General features: G+C 39.5%; 1 protein-coding gene across 6 annotated transcripts in view; it reads right to left on the reverse strand.

Moving 5' to 3' along the window:
• NCF4 (neutrophil cytosolic factor 4) overlaps positions 1-15,087 on the reverse strand; it is a 53,403-nt gene that overhangs the window by 2,380 nt on the left and 35,936 nt on the right. The window contains exons 3-9 of one of the 6 annotated variants that reach the window (XM_085048857.1): positions 8,229-8,317; positions 6,323-6,407; positions 5,043-5,196; positions 4,667-4,737; positions 3,150-3,277; positions 2,087-2,144; positions 408-506 (exon numbers count right to left, since the gene is read on the reverse strand). In XM_085048857.1, the coding sequence (XP_084904983.1) occupies positions 408-506; positions 2,087-2,144; positions 3,150-3,277; positions 4,667-4,737; positions 5,043-5,196; positions 6,323-6,407; positions 8,229-8,260 (627 nt within the window). In that variant the 5' untranslated portion in view covers positions 8,261-8,317. Of the gene's footprint in view, positions 1-407; positions 507-2,086; positions 2,145-3,149; positions 3,278-4,666; positions 4,738-5,042; positions 5,197-6,322; positions 6,443-8,228; positions 8,473-15,087 lie in introns of those variants that run through there. The other 5 variants (XM_085048856.1, XM_085048861.1, XM_085048859.1 and 2 more) reach the window with 5 other exon arrangements.

Here is a 15,087-nt window from a genome sequence, read left to right on the forward strand (position 1 = left end):
ACCCAAGTTCTCTCTAATCAGGCTGACGTGTGTTGTGGTATGAAGCATGAAGCATACATCCACTCACCCTGAGGCAAGAAACCAATTAATCGCTGAAATGGAGTTTCCATCTCCTTTCTGTGGCCTTTCTGTGTTCTAATCACTTCCAAAGAATTTAAAAACATTCCAGCAGAAGCAAATGAAAATGAAAACTGAAGTCTGGAGGGCAGAAAATTTGTAAGCTAAAAACCATCAAGGAACCAAACAATTACAAATTTAGAATCAAGGATTTATTCCTGACAGTAAGACCTGATTATGATACAATTTCTCCTTGAAAGGAAGAGACAGATCCCAAGGACCAGGAGAGCCCTTTCTACTCATATATGTCAAGGTATGCTAATAATTCAGTACTGCTATTGCAGTCTTACCTCCAACCAGTCTTTGTTTACTCTGCTGAGTAGATAGATCAAATCTCCCTTCTTGAATCTGAGTTCCAGTTTATTGTTTCCAGGAAAATCAAACAGTGCCTGTGGAAAGTAATAACATTCAAATTATTAATTCACAGAATTACAAAAGCAAATCTTTCCATTGTGTTCTCGAGCTGAAAGCATAAAGCAGCAAGATAGTGTGCACTTTGTCATCACATATGTATTTCTGGGAGAAGGTCACATATATTTGACCGCAGTCTGCAGTCTCACAATCTCTTCTCCTACTCAGCACACACAAAAATGCTTTGAAGAAGCAGTGAAAGCAGTAGGATAAACATGGCCCTGAGAGAGCTACATGCAATGATTCTTAAAGTGGCAGAACACTGAGCATGAGAGAAATAAATATACATAAGTTGAAAGCACTTAAGAGCAAGTAAGACAACAGAGCTGAAGACAACTGACAGCTTGAGATCCTGAGAATTGAAAAGATATATTATTTCTGGTTGCAGCTTTACAGCTTTTAGATTTGCTGCAAAATATCACAAAGAGCCTTAAAAAATGCAGAAATATTGCGTCCTAATTTAAGGGTAACTAACTGTTGCTTTTACATCTAGCTTTCAGATCTATATGTTGAACTGGGAGATTTGGGAAAGCCTGGGAGATTGATATGTTGTTAAAATGGAACTTAGATGCCCTCTTCAGGGAAAAAAAAAAAAAAAAAAGGAGGCAAGTACATGCTACCACCCTAACAAAATGTTGGACAACTAAAGTGGCTGACTTATCAAAAATGCACATCTCCCCCATTGTCCTTAGAGAACGTGGTAGCCATTTGAATGCCCTTAGAGGAGCAAAAATTAAAAGGTGTTCACTCTGCATTGCAATAGTTCTTTTGGTCTTGTTAATGCAAGAGTTCTCCTAATAAAAAAAAAAAAACAAAACAATGGCTACTGTTGTGCTAGTAGTTCATATGTTTACTTAATAGCTCTTTCAAAAGCCTTTTTTCACCCATTGAAAACTTCTGGTAGATGAATTCAATCTTAATAAATTTATAGATAAAACCCAAGAGATATGACTGTTCCAAGACCCATCATTCTCCATGTAAAAAACAAAACCAAGAAACCTCAAAGCAGTTGCACGGGGTTTTTAATCTTATATGGCTAAGTCACATGTTCCAGGAAGCAAGACCCTGCTCAGACAAGTACTGGTTACAAAGCAGTCTCGTGTGCTTAATACTGAGAAAATATACCACAAAGGACAAGAGTATGGGCATTTTTCACTAGAAAACTCATGTTACAGAAAGTATTAAGTTGCCTCACCTGCAAAGCTTTTAAATATATGCTAAAGTCAATGAAGCTGAGGCTTATGCCTGTTTTAAATTTAACTTACGGGTAACACTATGCAAATGTGGACCATTTGGCACTAAGCTGTACATGTCTCAGCTTTGAATCTCCTGTCATTCTGATTTCACAATGGACCTTCTTATTACTCAAGTGATGAGGAACAGAACACCTCTTTCCATCCTTTGTTTCATTCCCTCTTGTTAAAATCAATTGCTTTTCTCTGTTGATTTCACTTTCTTCCCCCAAGCTCTAATTAAAAAAGGCAACTTGATGGATGAGATACCAAAGTAAAACTGAGTTTAATCTCCTGTCCTATGACAGGTGGTGCAGAGTACTCACCTCAGCCCGTGGAGCTGCTGTGCGGTCAGAAATAGGCACTTGATCTGAAACGCTTTTACTGCAAAGAAATGAGACAACAGGGAGATAAACAGATCTAAGTCATTAAAAATGCTACACAGTCAGGAGTGCAGTGTCTGTGTTTTTACTATATAAGGGATGTGTAAGCCACAGATCACTGGAGAAACTGCAGGAGAATCTGTGTGCAGCACTGAAGTAAATAAATATGGATACAACAACACTGCCCTAGTTCTCTCAGTTTCAGTGCAGAGCAGCAGCAATCTGACGTTGTCTGCTGCTAAGAACAGATGGAATTTTCAATACAGGCAGTATTCTGGACCTCTCTTCCACAGCACTGCTCAGCCCCTCTACTCTGCCTTCTGGGCATCTCTGCTTCTAGCATTTATGGCAGTTAGTTCAAACTCTGCCATCATACACACATGCAGCTTTTGCACTGTTTGAGGTAAGTGAAAAGGAAGTGAGTCCATCTTTGCAGTGCTGAAAGGAGAATTAATTTATCTGAAGGGTAATGAAGTATGACATCTACTTAGCAGTTCTCCAAAGGGGTGTCAATGCTGCTATGTAGGACAGGCCCCTGCTTAGACAAAGGACAGGAACAAATTAAGCGTTCAGTTTCATTTAGTGTCTGAACCAGATCTCACTGAATTCAGTGCTAAAACTCACATTGACTTCACTGGTGCAAGCCTATGTCCTTAAGCTTGGCCTGTATATTCTGCACATAATAACAGAGGTTTCCATTAAAGAAATATAGGCAGATAGAGCTGGAGCGTATTTTTAAAAAGCAAGGTGTACTCTCATTTTGGAAATTTTCCTTTAATGCAAGTACCACACATCCACCTTAAAAATCTGAGATTACTGACAATGAGAAATTTTCAGTATTTGAGAAAATAATGAGAAAAAAACTCTGTGCTCCCTCCACTCTCATATTAGGAATTCATGGATTCACTTGGGAAACACAGTGGTGATCCTCATCTCTCTCTCCCCCCGAAACTGAACAGCATCTCTTACATCAAGCAATGCTGAAACAAACACTTCAATCACTTACACCCGGCGTGTCCGTGGGCGAAGCCGTCTCAGTCTGTGAGGCACCTGCTCACCATCAAAGGTGGAGTGGTAGAAGAACAGCCGTACATCCTCATCCATCAACACCCAAGCAGGGAGGCAGAGCAGGTTCTGTGCCAAGAGCAAGCAGGAAGCAGGGTGTAACAGCGGGAGAGACCAATTCTCTATTTATTTACATGTAACAAATATGCCTCTCTGACCTACGGGATCATGAAGGATATTCATTACTGCCAGAAATCTCCCTCCTCTCCCTTCTCACTCAGCAGGACACAGCTGAACAGCTGACAGTTTCTCCTCTTTACTCCTGGAGTTGGCCAATGTATTGCTTTGCGCTTTTGGTACCTGATTTACTGCAGGAGTAAATTGCTTTTTGTGTTTCTCTTCAGAACATGAATGACTGTAGAAAGAAGGCAATCTTAAGTAGTGGAAGTCTTGGCCAGTGCTTCACACTTTTAATGATTTAAAGTCAGGTCTTCAGTTAACCTGCACACAATGTATATCTCTCCTTGATGCATGCTGCATCTTCACTGTAGTTCAGCTACACTCAGAAGCCCACCTGTCTTGATTCTGGCTGTGAGAGAGTCAGTTTTCCTCTTAGCAGCTGCTACAGTGCTGTGTGTTGGATTTAGCATGAGAATTATGCTGCTAACACAGAGATGTTTTAGTTGTTTCTAACTAGTAACTTACTTAGTCTAAGTCAAGCACTTTTCTGTTTCCCATGCTCTGTCAGTGAGGAGCTCACAAGAACCCAGGAGGGAGCATGGCCAGGGCAGCTGGCCCAAGCCAGCCAAAGGAATATTCCATGCCACAGACCACCATGCCCAGTATATAAACTGGAGGGAGTTGGCCAGGAGCCACTGATCACTGCTCAGTGGACTGGCTGGGCATCAGTCAGCAGGTGGTGAGCAATTGTATTGTGCATCATTTGTTTGTTTTCTTTTTTAGTTTTATTTCTCTCTGTCTTTTTTGTTATGCCCCTTCTAATTACAATTATTTGTATAAGTATTATATTTTAGTTTATTTCAATTATTAAACTGTTCTTATCTCGACCCACGTGTTTTGTCTTTTCCCAATTCTTCTCCCCATTCCATTAGGGGAGGAGGTAGTGAGCAAGAGGCTGTGTGGCACTTAGAGGGTGGGTGGTGCTAAAGCACAACACACACACCATTCTCCTAAGTCCCTTGGGTGCACACACCAACTCTGTATTCATGCAACACCTGGAGATTCACCCTTTCCTCATACATCTTGGGGGGTTTTGGTAAGGATATCTCTCTGTATATGAAGGCAGGGAGTGAGCCTTTGTGAACTGCATACTTTGGCGGACCCTAGAGTGTGAACAATCTGCAGGTTGTACCACAGTGTGGGATCTGTGTCCTCAGGAAAGCAGTACAGAGAGAAGCAGGTACTTAGGACTCTAACAGTACTGTCTGTCTTAGCTTATTTCAACAGGTAAATATCTGCAGTGCTCAGTGCATTCTCTACCTTAAAATTAAGTTTTACCTTCATGTAGATATTCAAGACAGGAATCCTGCTCTCAGCAATTTCCCTTTTGGCACCAACAAAAACTTTCCCTGGAAAATATAAAACTCTTGACAGTTATTGAAGAATAAAGAAAATAAGGAGGGTGTCTGAGAAATGAAGCAATCAGGAGAAAGTAGAATCTCAAAAAAACTCCACATATTTTCTAAAGGATTTTAGGTTTCTAAACGAACTTAACCACAACTGAAGAGACTGTCAATGGAACATGACTCCTCTGGCATCCATAGCTGGGAATTAGTTCCTTGTCACAACTACTCCTCTCAATGCATTCCTCCTTAGGACAGCCTGGAGCTGAGAAAGCTGCTAAGTATGCAAAGATTTGGTGCTGACAGCTTACCTGGCAATACAGGGAGTGTGCAGGTAAATGGGCCATTATTGCTCTCTGGCCCATATCTCTCCTCTAGTTTGGTGTGCAGGGCATAGAACTCACGATAGCGCCGGAAAATCAGGTATCTGCCACCTCCTTTAAGCTTTACTTCAATGACAAACATCTGAAACAGCAAAAAGGGACTCAGGCTGATGTTCACACTTAGAAATACTTAGCAAATGAATGTGAGGGATAAAATAAGAACATAAGCTCCATTACTGGGAATAATCTCTTAGGGGCAAAGAGAAAAGCAAGCCTTCAGTTAAGCATCTGCAAACTCAAGAACTAGAAAATAACAAGTTAGCACCAGTGTGGTATTTGTGTGGGTCCAGCTTTCACATGAAGCATGTTCCTGTGGCTGTTTTCTGTTATATAATCTTAAAAGGAAACATGAATGACTAGATTTGACTTTATGCTTGTGCACCTTCCCTCAGTGACAAATACATTAGGGAGATGAACGCAAATATTTTACAGTAAAATATTGGATGCCTTGGACATCTAAATCTAGAGACAGACATCTAAATGAATTGATTTCAGAGTTGAAGGCATTCATACTACTTTTTGACTCTAAGGTACACAATTTCAGAAATTATGGTCCGACCTCCTTCCACCACTATTTTATTTATCTCTTGACAAAATTGCTTTGCTCTAAAGGAATCCACAATTTCCATGCACTGACCTCTGAGTCACATTGCAGCCAGATCCTTCAGAAAACATAAAAACAGAGCAACCAGACATCACTGCAGTGGGAAGGTTTTATGAGCAATGTCTCCAACGGAAGTCAGACTGAGCTGGTCATATTCAGAACATTCAGAAAATATTAGTCTCTTTCCCTACTATTCCCTTCCTGTGTGCTCTTTCGTGTCTTAATATGCTACCTCCTGTGAAGATGGGAGCATCCTAACCTGCCAATACCATGGAATAATGAAGCAAGACCTCTGAATTCCTTCCCCACTGTCTTCATCAAAGATACCACATTCCAACAGGAAATAAATCAGATATTGGGAATGAATTATGATGTTAGAGGATCTCTCTCACATTTCGTTCAGAAAACAAATTTTCAGACTAAATCTGTGATAACTATCCTCCATTCCAGAAAAAAAAAAAAAAAAAGAAGCACTGAGAAGCACTTCTGCCTGGAGCTACCCATACCAAAAAGCAATTGCACCAGATTAACTGCATTTTGCTTCCCACAACCAAACCAGTCACAGGTGAAGGCATACAGAGGCAGGATAACTCTCCCTTCTTACATAGTAATTAGTAAAGCCTTTCTTCTCTTCAATATCTGCAATGTTAGCTGAAACAGGTACATCATCTGGAAGCTGGTCAAAATCACTGTAAAGCAAGAACAGAAGTTTTAGGTTACTCATACTGTTATTAGCCTTTGAGGTATCTATGCCATACAGAGCAAAGATAGGCAATATCACGTTTTCTAGTATCACAATCAAGACGTTAGAAACTTGTGGTGTCATTCTCTTCCTCTGGAGGTCTGATCTTGAGATGTCAAGTTTCAATAAGTGCAACATAAGTCAGGGACAATTGTGAAGATTAATCACGCCTGAAAAATACCCCTATCATTCCTAGGCTTGCTTGAGGAACAAGACTACAAAACAAATGCTTGAACTGCTAAGCTTTTCCTGAGAAATGTGATCAACTGCGGATGCATTCTTAATCCTTCCTTAATCTAGAAGATTTGCAATAAGAACTCTGCAGCAGTAGATCTTATTCTAAGGAGATCATTATATATCATGATTTATGGTGTTATTATTACTGCATTAATGAAGGGAATAGGAAACAGTTCTGAGAGAAGAACTTGTTGTGCTATGTGCTGTAGAAACTGACAGCCCAAAGCTAAATCCTAAAATCTTTATACTCTGTGCAAGATGTATAAAATGTACCTACACCACTAGTCAAAATGTTGTCAAGTTTTCTTTTAAACATCACAATAAAGCAAACCCTTAAAGAGGCATTGAAAAAATAATGAGTAGGCTAGCAAATATTTAGAGAGAGACCTCCCAGTCACAGCAGACAAGATTCATCACAGAATCACAGAATATTTGGAGTTGGAAGAGACCCACAAAGATCTTCAAGCCCAACTCCTAAGTGAATGGCCTGCACAGGGGTCAAAGCTGTGACCTTGGCATTAATCTCCCAGTCACAGCAGATAACCTGAAGCAAGCACCAAGATACTTCTTTGAAAATGTCAAAAATGTGTGAAGGAAGACATGGTAGTAGTCAAGGTTAGAATAAGATTTGCAGATCCTAGAAAAGATTGGATTTGAAGTGAGAAGGAAGGATCCCTGCAGGAACACCTAAGGAGCAGCCATATGACCACACAGTCATGCTACTTGTCTTTTTTGTCCAGACAAAAAGCCAGCATGGAAAGCCAGGTGCTTTTTCCTCTGTGACCTTCTCCTTGGTGCAACAGCTTTGACAAGCAGCAGACAAATTCACCTTTGCTTCAATCTTATAACTCAATGCTGTTAGAGAGGTATTTATTTTAACACCTGAGTAGAAGGCACCAAGAATGAGGAAAAAAGGATAACAAATGAGATAAAGAGAAACATTTGAAAGGACCATCTAAGAAACGCCAAGCTGACATAATGTTAAATATTTTGATAATACAAAAAAAAAAAAAAAAAAAGGTGGTAGTTCTCTCAGTCTATTCTGCTAAGAGAATATTCCAAGCAGGGGTTTCCACAAGGCGTAGCCCATTTAGAAGGCTGAAGTAATGATGCAATGTCTTGCAATGGTTTGCTGTATGAGGAGAATGCCATGAATCAGCACCACCCACAACACTGTAAATACTACTCCTTACTGTGAAGAGGGATGTGGTTATGGAGATGAAGAGATATAATTAGTCATATCACAAACACTCATATCATACATCCCAGTAAAAGGGAAACTGTCTTACAGCTATAAAGAGGACAATGACCCACTATGTCCTAGGTGGTGAATATTCCCCACAAAAAGAAGAAAGTCCACTCCAGTGTAAGAAATGGTCTGCTCCACCTTGAGCAGCCTAATAGTGTGGATGTTACAATAAAAAGAAGCCTTTTTGGAATCACCAAAGATGCTTACACCCAAATGAAACAAACAGATCACAGCAGTTACATGAGGCTTGTGGGGAGGCAGGAGAAGGGAAATACACATTACCTCTTTTCTCGCAGCTGTCGGGGAAGAGACATGGTTTTCAGCTTCTTAAATCCAGATGACTAAGATCTATGCCTCTACTTGGGCAGTTCCTGGTTGAATAGGATGAATACAAAGTCAAAGTAATTCTCCCTACGTGAAACAAGACTCCTTTGCAAGGCCTCGGAGATCTTTTTTTAACGTTTCAGTATCAGACGATTTCTGCTGTACCTCCCCACCCCCACGAGTTTGAGGAAGTACCAGGGAAAAACAGTAATAAAGAAAGAGTGTTCTGTGATGTCTGTCATGTCTCAAAACTGCCACAGTTGAGAAACTGAAAGCTCAAGAAAAAGCAGAAACTATGAGCCACCTATTCCGTTGTCCCCCCTCCACTGAAACATTTGCCTCTGTTGAAAGCCAGTATGAGTGGGCTCAGCAAAGCCTGCTTTGCCTCAGCTAAAATGCCCCCATATACACCTCTACATTAATATTTGTAAGCTAGGATAAATATTTCTGATGCCTTCTTGAGGATCTGTGATTCCCAAGAATCCTCCTTTTCACAGACCAAGAGCCAGGAGGTGGAGCTAAAGAATAAATTTTAAAATGGGAGCAGAAAGTATCATCAGAAAATTCAACCTTGTCAAACACCAGGGTATCGGGCAGAGGAGATGAGCTTTGAAGGTTGGATCGATGAAAGTAAGACAGGAGTCCTTTAAAGACCAGAGATCTTTTCAGCTTCATGTGCTCAAAACAGCCCACATTTGCCACATACAAAGACAAGGTAATAGCTCACCCTGGCTTGTACTCAAATTGTAGTGACAAAGCATTTATATAACATCGGTTGACAATCTTTCAAGAAGAGAATAAAAGGAAGAAAGTGACAAGGAAACCATGATTTCTTGACAATGTGGCTAAGTTGCAACACAGCTTATCTGCCTTAGTCAAAAGCTGTTATGTGTATCCTTGCCTCTCCATTTCAGTCTTTGACTCCCTTTCATTTTCGTGTTCAATACATATTTGCTTCCTTCTCCTCCTTCCGCTGCCAAGAACAAAAATTCCCATCTGAATGGAGCAAAAATCAACCAGCATCCTTCAAAATAAAACTCTATTTACAACTGTAATCATCAGCCTTGAGAGTAACTGCATTGCATTGCATTTTAATGAAGTAAATCCTTCACCCATCTCCTTTCCCCAGATAACTCTAAGCACCATGATAGAATCTGAGAGGGGATATAGTGTCTCTTGATCAGAAGGGACCAGGAGAACCTACAAAATGTTGAATTGTATTTTCTGAGTGATCTGCTACTCTGCTACATATTATAGCTTTGACAAGATAATCATAAAAAGGGTATTCTAATTTTTTTCAAATGTCTTGAAAGATAATCTGGATACAATGAAGGTACATCTTTTAAAAGACAGAGGATATGACACCATGCAAAAATACATGCTCACTGTTTATCTAAGGACTTGGTTTTTGAATACAAGTCAACAGACAACTCACAGACAAATTGTCTATGCAACTGCTTTGCTATGAGTAAAATAAACTGAAAGCAGCTCAATTCCATCACTCTCTACTAGAGATTACAGCTAGTAATAATACTAACTTGACAGAATTATGCTAAACCTACTAAGAAAGTTTATGATTCTGCAGTATTTTTTTGTTCTGAACTCAGCCAGAAAAAATACTCTCTCTTCTGGCAAAAGGCAGATTTCTACCTCAGGAGAGTGGACAGCTGATTGGATAGAGGGATCACCAAGGCTGTGAGACTAAGATTGGAAACTGCTTTGCCATGTTCTTCTGTGCCAAATCAGTGCCTCGACTACCACGTGTTTTCTCTCTATTTCTTTTGTCTCTATTTCTACAACAGTAGACTGCTGTAGAAATAGACTACTATAGTAGAAATAACAATTTCTATTATTTGGGCTGAGAAAATAGGCTGTGTCTAGTCAAACACACATTCTATCTCTGTTCAAATAATTATTTTATGAATGAAATAAACGTCCATTACAAAACTGATACCCTAATAACAGTGCCCATGTCAAGAGATATGCCTGCACTAGGAAAGCATCCAATTTCATCAGCTGATGTGACCAGCTCTCAGTTTTGAGAAAACCCATCCATACTTTCTGGCTGGCACAGTCATTGTGGTGCTATGCACCCACCCTTATACATGTGCAAGAGAAAGCAGGAATTCATCCAAGTGCAAGGAATACAGAACAAAAATTAGTTCATTAAAGGAGACTGCTAAGAGAATCCTCAGATGACTGAATCAAGACCATATGCTGCCACCACTACATGCCTCTTCACAGTTCACAACCTAATCTATTATTTTGGACATGCCTGTGAGCTGTGAAACTGTGGCCTTCTGTCCAATGCACCTGTTGTTAGAAAACACATGTACAAGGATACATAACACCCTGAAAATCTGAGAGTATCAGCTAGAGCCAAACAACCAAAGCAAGTGAGAAATTTTGATGAAAAATAGGAATGGAGACTCAAATCACTACAGATACATGAACTACTAATAAAAGGTAAATATAGCAGAAATACTCAGCTGAATCAGGTTTGGATGACGGCACTACAAACCATATCTACTAGGGCAGCAGCTACTATACCATTTTGCATGTCTCTATAGAATAATAGGTTCTCTCTGATGCACGTGATGTTAGAAAGGTGCTATGCAGTTATGCTCAATCACCAGCCACAGAACAAACCTTTTAAGTGATAGGATAAAGTGAACAAGAATAATATTCTTAAAATATGTCTGATCTCATCACAGATTAATCTGCAAAAGAAATAACCTTTAACCATCATTGCAAGGAAGCTGAACATCAAATAGAAACATATACAGCAGAGTTGGCTTGCAAAGTACTTTCATTCAACCTATTGTTTTCAAAGGATATGTGGAATATTTGTTTCTGTAGCATGTACATCATTAGCAGTTGGGTGTCTTGACTCCTGTGGTTGCTTGAGACTGAGCTGCAACTGTAATAATACTGATCTGGGAAGTGTTTGTTGGGAAGTGTTTGGGGATCTATTCCATTTTTCCTCCATGGTTACCAGCAGCTTTACAGAATGCTTTAATAGACTTTTACAATATTTATTGTCAAATACAGCCATGTTTAAACTAGTCATTATTTTTATTATAGCACATGAATATTTAATTACAGTTCTGTAAAATTTTTGGACAAAAGTTACATTAGATTAGCTATTCATGTCTGCTGTGCAATCTTCAGAGCTCTTCTGCAGGTAGTACTACAAAATCCTTAGGAGGCAGTTGGCCCAATGGGAAGTAACAAGACCCTGTTCCTTTCTTATATGCTTTCAGGACAGTTGAAAATAAAACTACTTAAAAAAAAAAAAGTTGAAGTTGTCCTATCTTTCTGAACTTCTTGGGAAAAAAATCAGAGGGCATAAGTTGAGAACTGAGCTAAATGGTTTTGTATTCTTCATTTGATAATGGCTCAATTCATAATGTCTGAATGTATGGATACTCTCCCTGTCAAGGACTGTGTTGGGATTAAAAAAGCCACAGGAGTATAGATTGATAGAATTTGAAAATGTGCTTTGATTTAAATCTGGACGCAGATTCCACAAATCCTTTTTTAGGGTGAAAAGTAGCTAGTAGGCATTTGCAGAAAAATACTTTTTTCATGCCCTGCTGATATAAACGCAACTAAATAATCCATCTTGGACTGAAGAAATTTAAAGGTCAGCATCTACCACTGCTCCTGACAGTGAATTTAATGGTGTCATTTCCAGAATAAATTATTGCTCAACATGGAAGAGGTTTACAGAACCAAATGTTAAAGAAAGAGCAGCATTCTTTTAAACGGCATTTTTCTCAGAACATCAAACTAAATTATTTACCTGAATCTTGGCTTTTTCACCTTTATTGCTTGAGCAAAATAGGGAATAAGTATTGCAGGGAAAAAAAAAAAACAAACCACCCCAAAAAGTGAGGTATTTCTTTTGACATTATCAGCTATTTAGGAAATATGCAACCAACATTACCATTCTGAGGTTTGATAGTTCATGATTCAATAGGCAGGTCTTGCCAGCTTTTCTTATGCAGAGCAATATCACAAGCTTGTGATCTTCCTCTCTGTGGAAAGCAATTCTTCTTTTAAAATAAACCTGCATCATTCAAAAATATTTTTTAAATATGCAGGATTTCTTCCTGATAGAGTAGAATCACTTAGGTTGGAAGAGTTGGAAGAAACTTCTCCTTCATGGGTACTGGGGCTTTTTGTTCTTGCAGAGCTCAGATGGATATTGAGGCCTAGGACTAGACTAAGTGAGAAAAATAAAAGCTCAGAAAGAGCAAGAGAACATTTCTTCATCCAGATCACATATGACTTCCAGGATAAAAGAGGCAAATAAGGAAGAAGTAGGGCAGAGCTTGTCACTTCTATTGTGCATGACAGATGTGGGCTGGAGGTGGAGCCCTGTGCTCCAGTCAGCTTCTCCAGTGTCAAAATCTGGTAAATAGCCATTGCAGACCAAAAAAGCAGGAAAGCTCCATTCAAGAACTCCTGAGAAAGTTACACCTACAACCATCCCTCCAGAACTTTAAAACCTAGTTTTAGTGCATAGCAGCAGTGCACCTTTGTGGCAGGAGGGTCTTCGTGTTTTAAGTCTCCTAATCATCTTGAGAATCAAAAGTCTGTTATTGCTACTCAAGACAAAGAAATTATTGCTTCATCTATTTCACAAGTTCAAAAGACCAGTTAAAATTATTCAAAACAATTTCACTGAACTTCCTCAAATGGCAAAACAGGGTTGGGATTTGCTAAAATTTGTGCAGTGATGCATTCAAATCAGCCTACACTGTTCCTAACAGTTTAATTTCCCTATCCATTCGAAGAAATCCTGTGACCAAATTCCTTTTACTTAATTTAGAAACTTTAGTTAAGTGTTTTTAGTTAAGTGAAGTTTTCTGAACAGTGAAGAGAGAGACAAGCACCACTGTCCAGTAAATAAGACCTCAAGTGGACCAATTCTCCCTATGAAGGTTTTATCTGTCTCCCAGGAATATACATGAAATATGAAATGGCTATATTCCCAGTTTTGTCACCTCAGGTTTCTAAAGGTAAGGAAATAGATCTGCCCCTTACTGTGGACCTAGTTATTACTGGTACAAAGGTACCTTCTCATTCGGGACTCAGCTATATTTGGATATGCACTTTTACACTGGTATAATTGTCTTTACCCTAGGGGAGTTGTACTACTTCAGATACACTTATATAGTCAAAGAAGCACAATTTTCTAGTGCAGAAATATCCACTTTGCTCATTTTAGAGAGTTTATGGCTCATTTTCTAATGGTTCATAAACTGGGACAACATTCCTTAATAAAATCAGGGGGCAAGGGGGCCTAGAGATTAGGATAGGCAGGCAAATATAGAGGCAATAAATATCAAAGTCTTGTGATTTTGAAATTTCTGTTCTGTCCATTCCTCACAGCATATACTCACAGCCTGTCTCACCTGCTGCCTCACCTACTGGCCGTTTATTGCCTCAGCCTTCATTCCTTGAAAGAGAAACTTGTGGAATTGATGCACCAATCAACATTTCAATAAGCAATTCAATCCCAAGTCAGTGGCTGGACTGTCCATTTCAAGTTGGAAGGCTGGAGTTCATGTCTCCGTATCTCAATAGGCAGAAGGCTGCCTCATTATGTGAAACCAGGTCTGAACAAGAGACCTCTTAATTAACTGGCATAGCAAGTTCAGCCACTGGTTTGCTGTGTGTGATCTTTTTCTGCCTTTGCTTTGCTATCTATAAAATAGGGCTGACTAAGACTTTTCTCATGAGGGGAGAGGTGAGAAGGAAAAATGCTCAGTAAAGGAGTAATTCTTGGGGAAAATCAGGTAGAAAGTGAGAAACTATAACCATTATCCTGAGCAACCCACCTGCACTCAATATCACCAGCAGTGCAAACAATATAAAAACATAGCTCTTTTAAAATGTGCTAGTAATGCTCCAATGTCAGGCCTTAGAACAGATTCCCAAACCCTCAGAAAAGACTGTAGTGGCTAAAATATCACATATGTTGAACAGCAGCAGCCAAAGGGCCTGTCCTACTACAGAAAAGAACAAGGAATGAAATGAAGAATAACTTTCGCCCAGAGTGCTGTTTAATCTCGGAATACCTCATCATGCTTCTGTAGTGTTTCAATAATCCGAGCCAAACAAAGCTACCAGAGAATTTCAAAGCTGTGATCTCAAGAAATGAGTATATGGTTATGGTATCAGTTTAGGAAATTCCCTGTTTTCACATACTCTTTCTTTTTTCCTGCCCTACAGGATGGCACATCTGAGGCTCTGCTGCAGAATACATCGGCTAACTAAGCCAGCGGTAAAAACACTTTTTTAAGCCACAGATAAACTTCCCAGCCCAGCTCACAGTGCAGACATCAACACGATGAGGAGAATGAATGGGGAGGAATACATTAAACAAGCACTACCTGATAACTTTGTCTTAAAAAACACTCTGACAACACAGTGTCTGTGTGTGTATGTACAGCCCCAAACAATTAATTTTGTCTCCTGACAATCCATCTCCCCATGCAGATACTCATGCAGCCTCTTTCACATGTATGCTTCAGGGCAATCTAACAAGTGTGTGTGTGTGGCAAGAATTTTACCACTTTTATGATGTATGGAAGAAGCCAAAACACACCCCCAAACCATGACCTTTTCTGTAATAGCTTTTCTGAATGAGATAGCAGCTACTGAGGTAGTATCTATAGAACACAGTGCTTGAGTAGCTGCTCCTCTCTGCTTTAGTGCCTTTGCCCTGTTTGCCATCACTTTATTCATTTTTCCAGATTTCACTACAAACAACTTGTATAAGCTGTGGCACGATGTGAATGTAATG

The sequence above is a fragment of the Lichenostomus cassidix genome, chromosome 1Aa (genome assembly GCF_008360975.1).
Source record: "Lichenostomus cassidix isolate B80296 chromosome 1Aa, HeHo_3.0, whole genome shotgun sequence".
NCBI classification, from domain to species: domain Eukaryota; kingdom Metazoa; phylum Chordata; class Aves; order Passeriformes; family Meliphagidae; genus Lichenostomus; species Lichenostomus cassidix.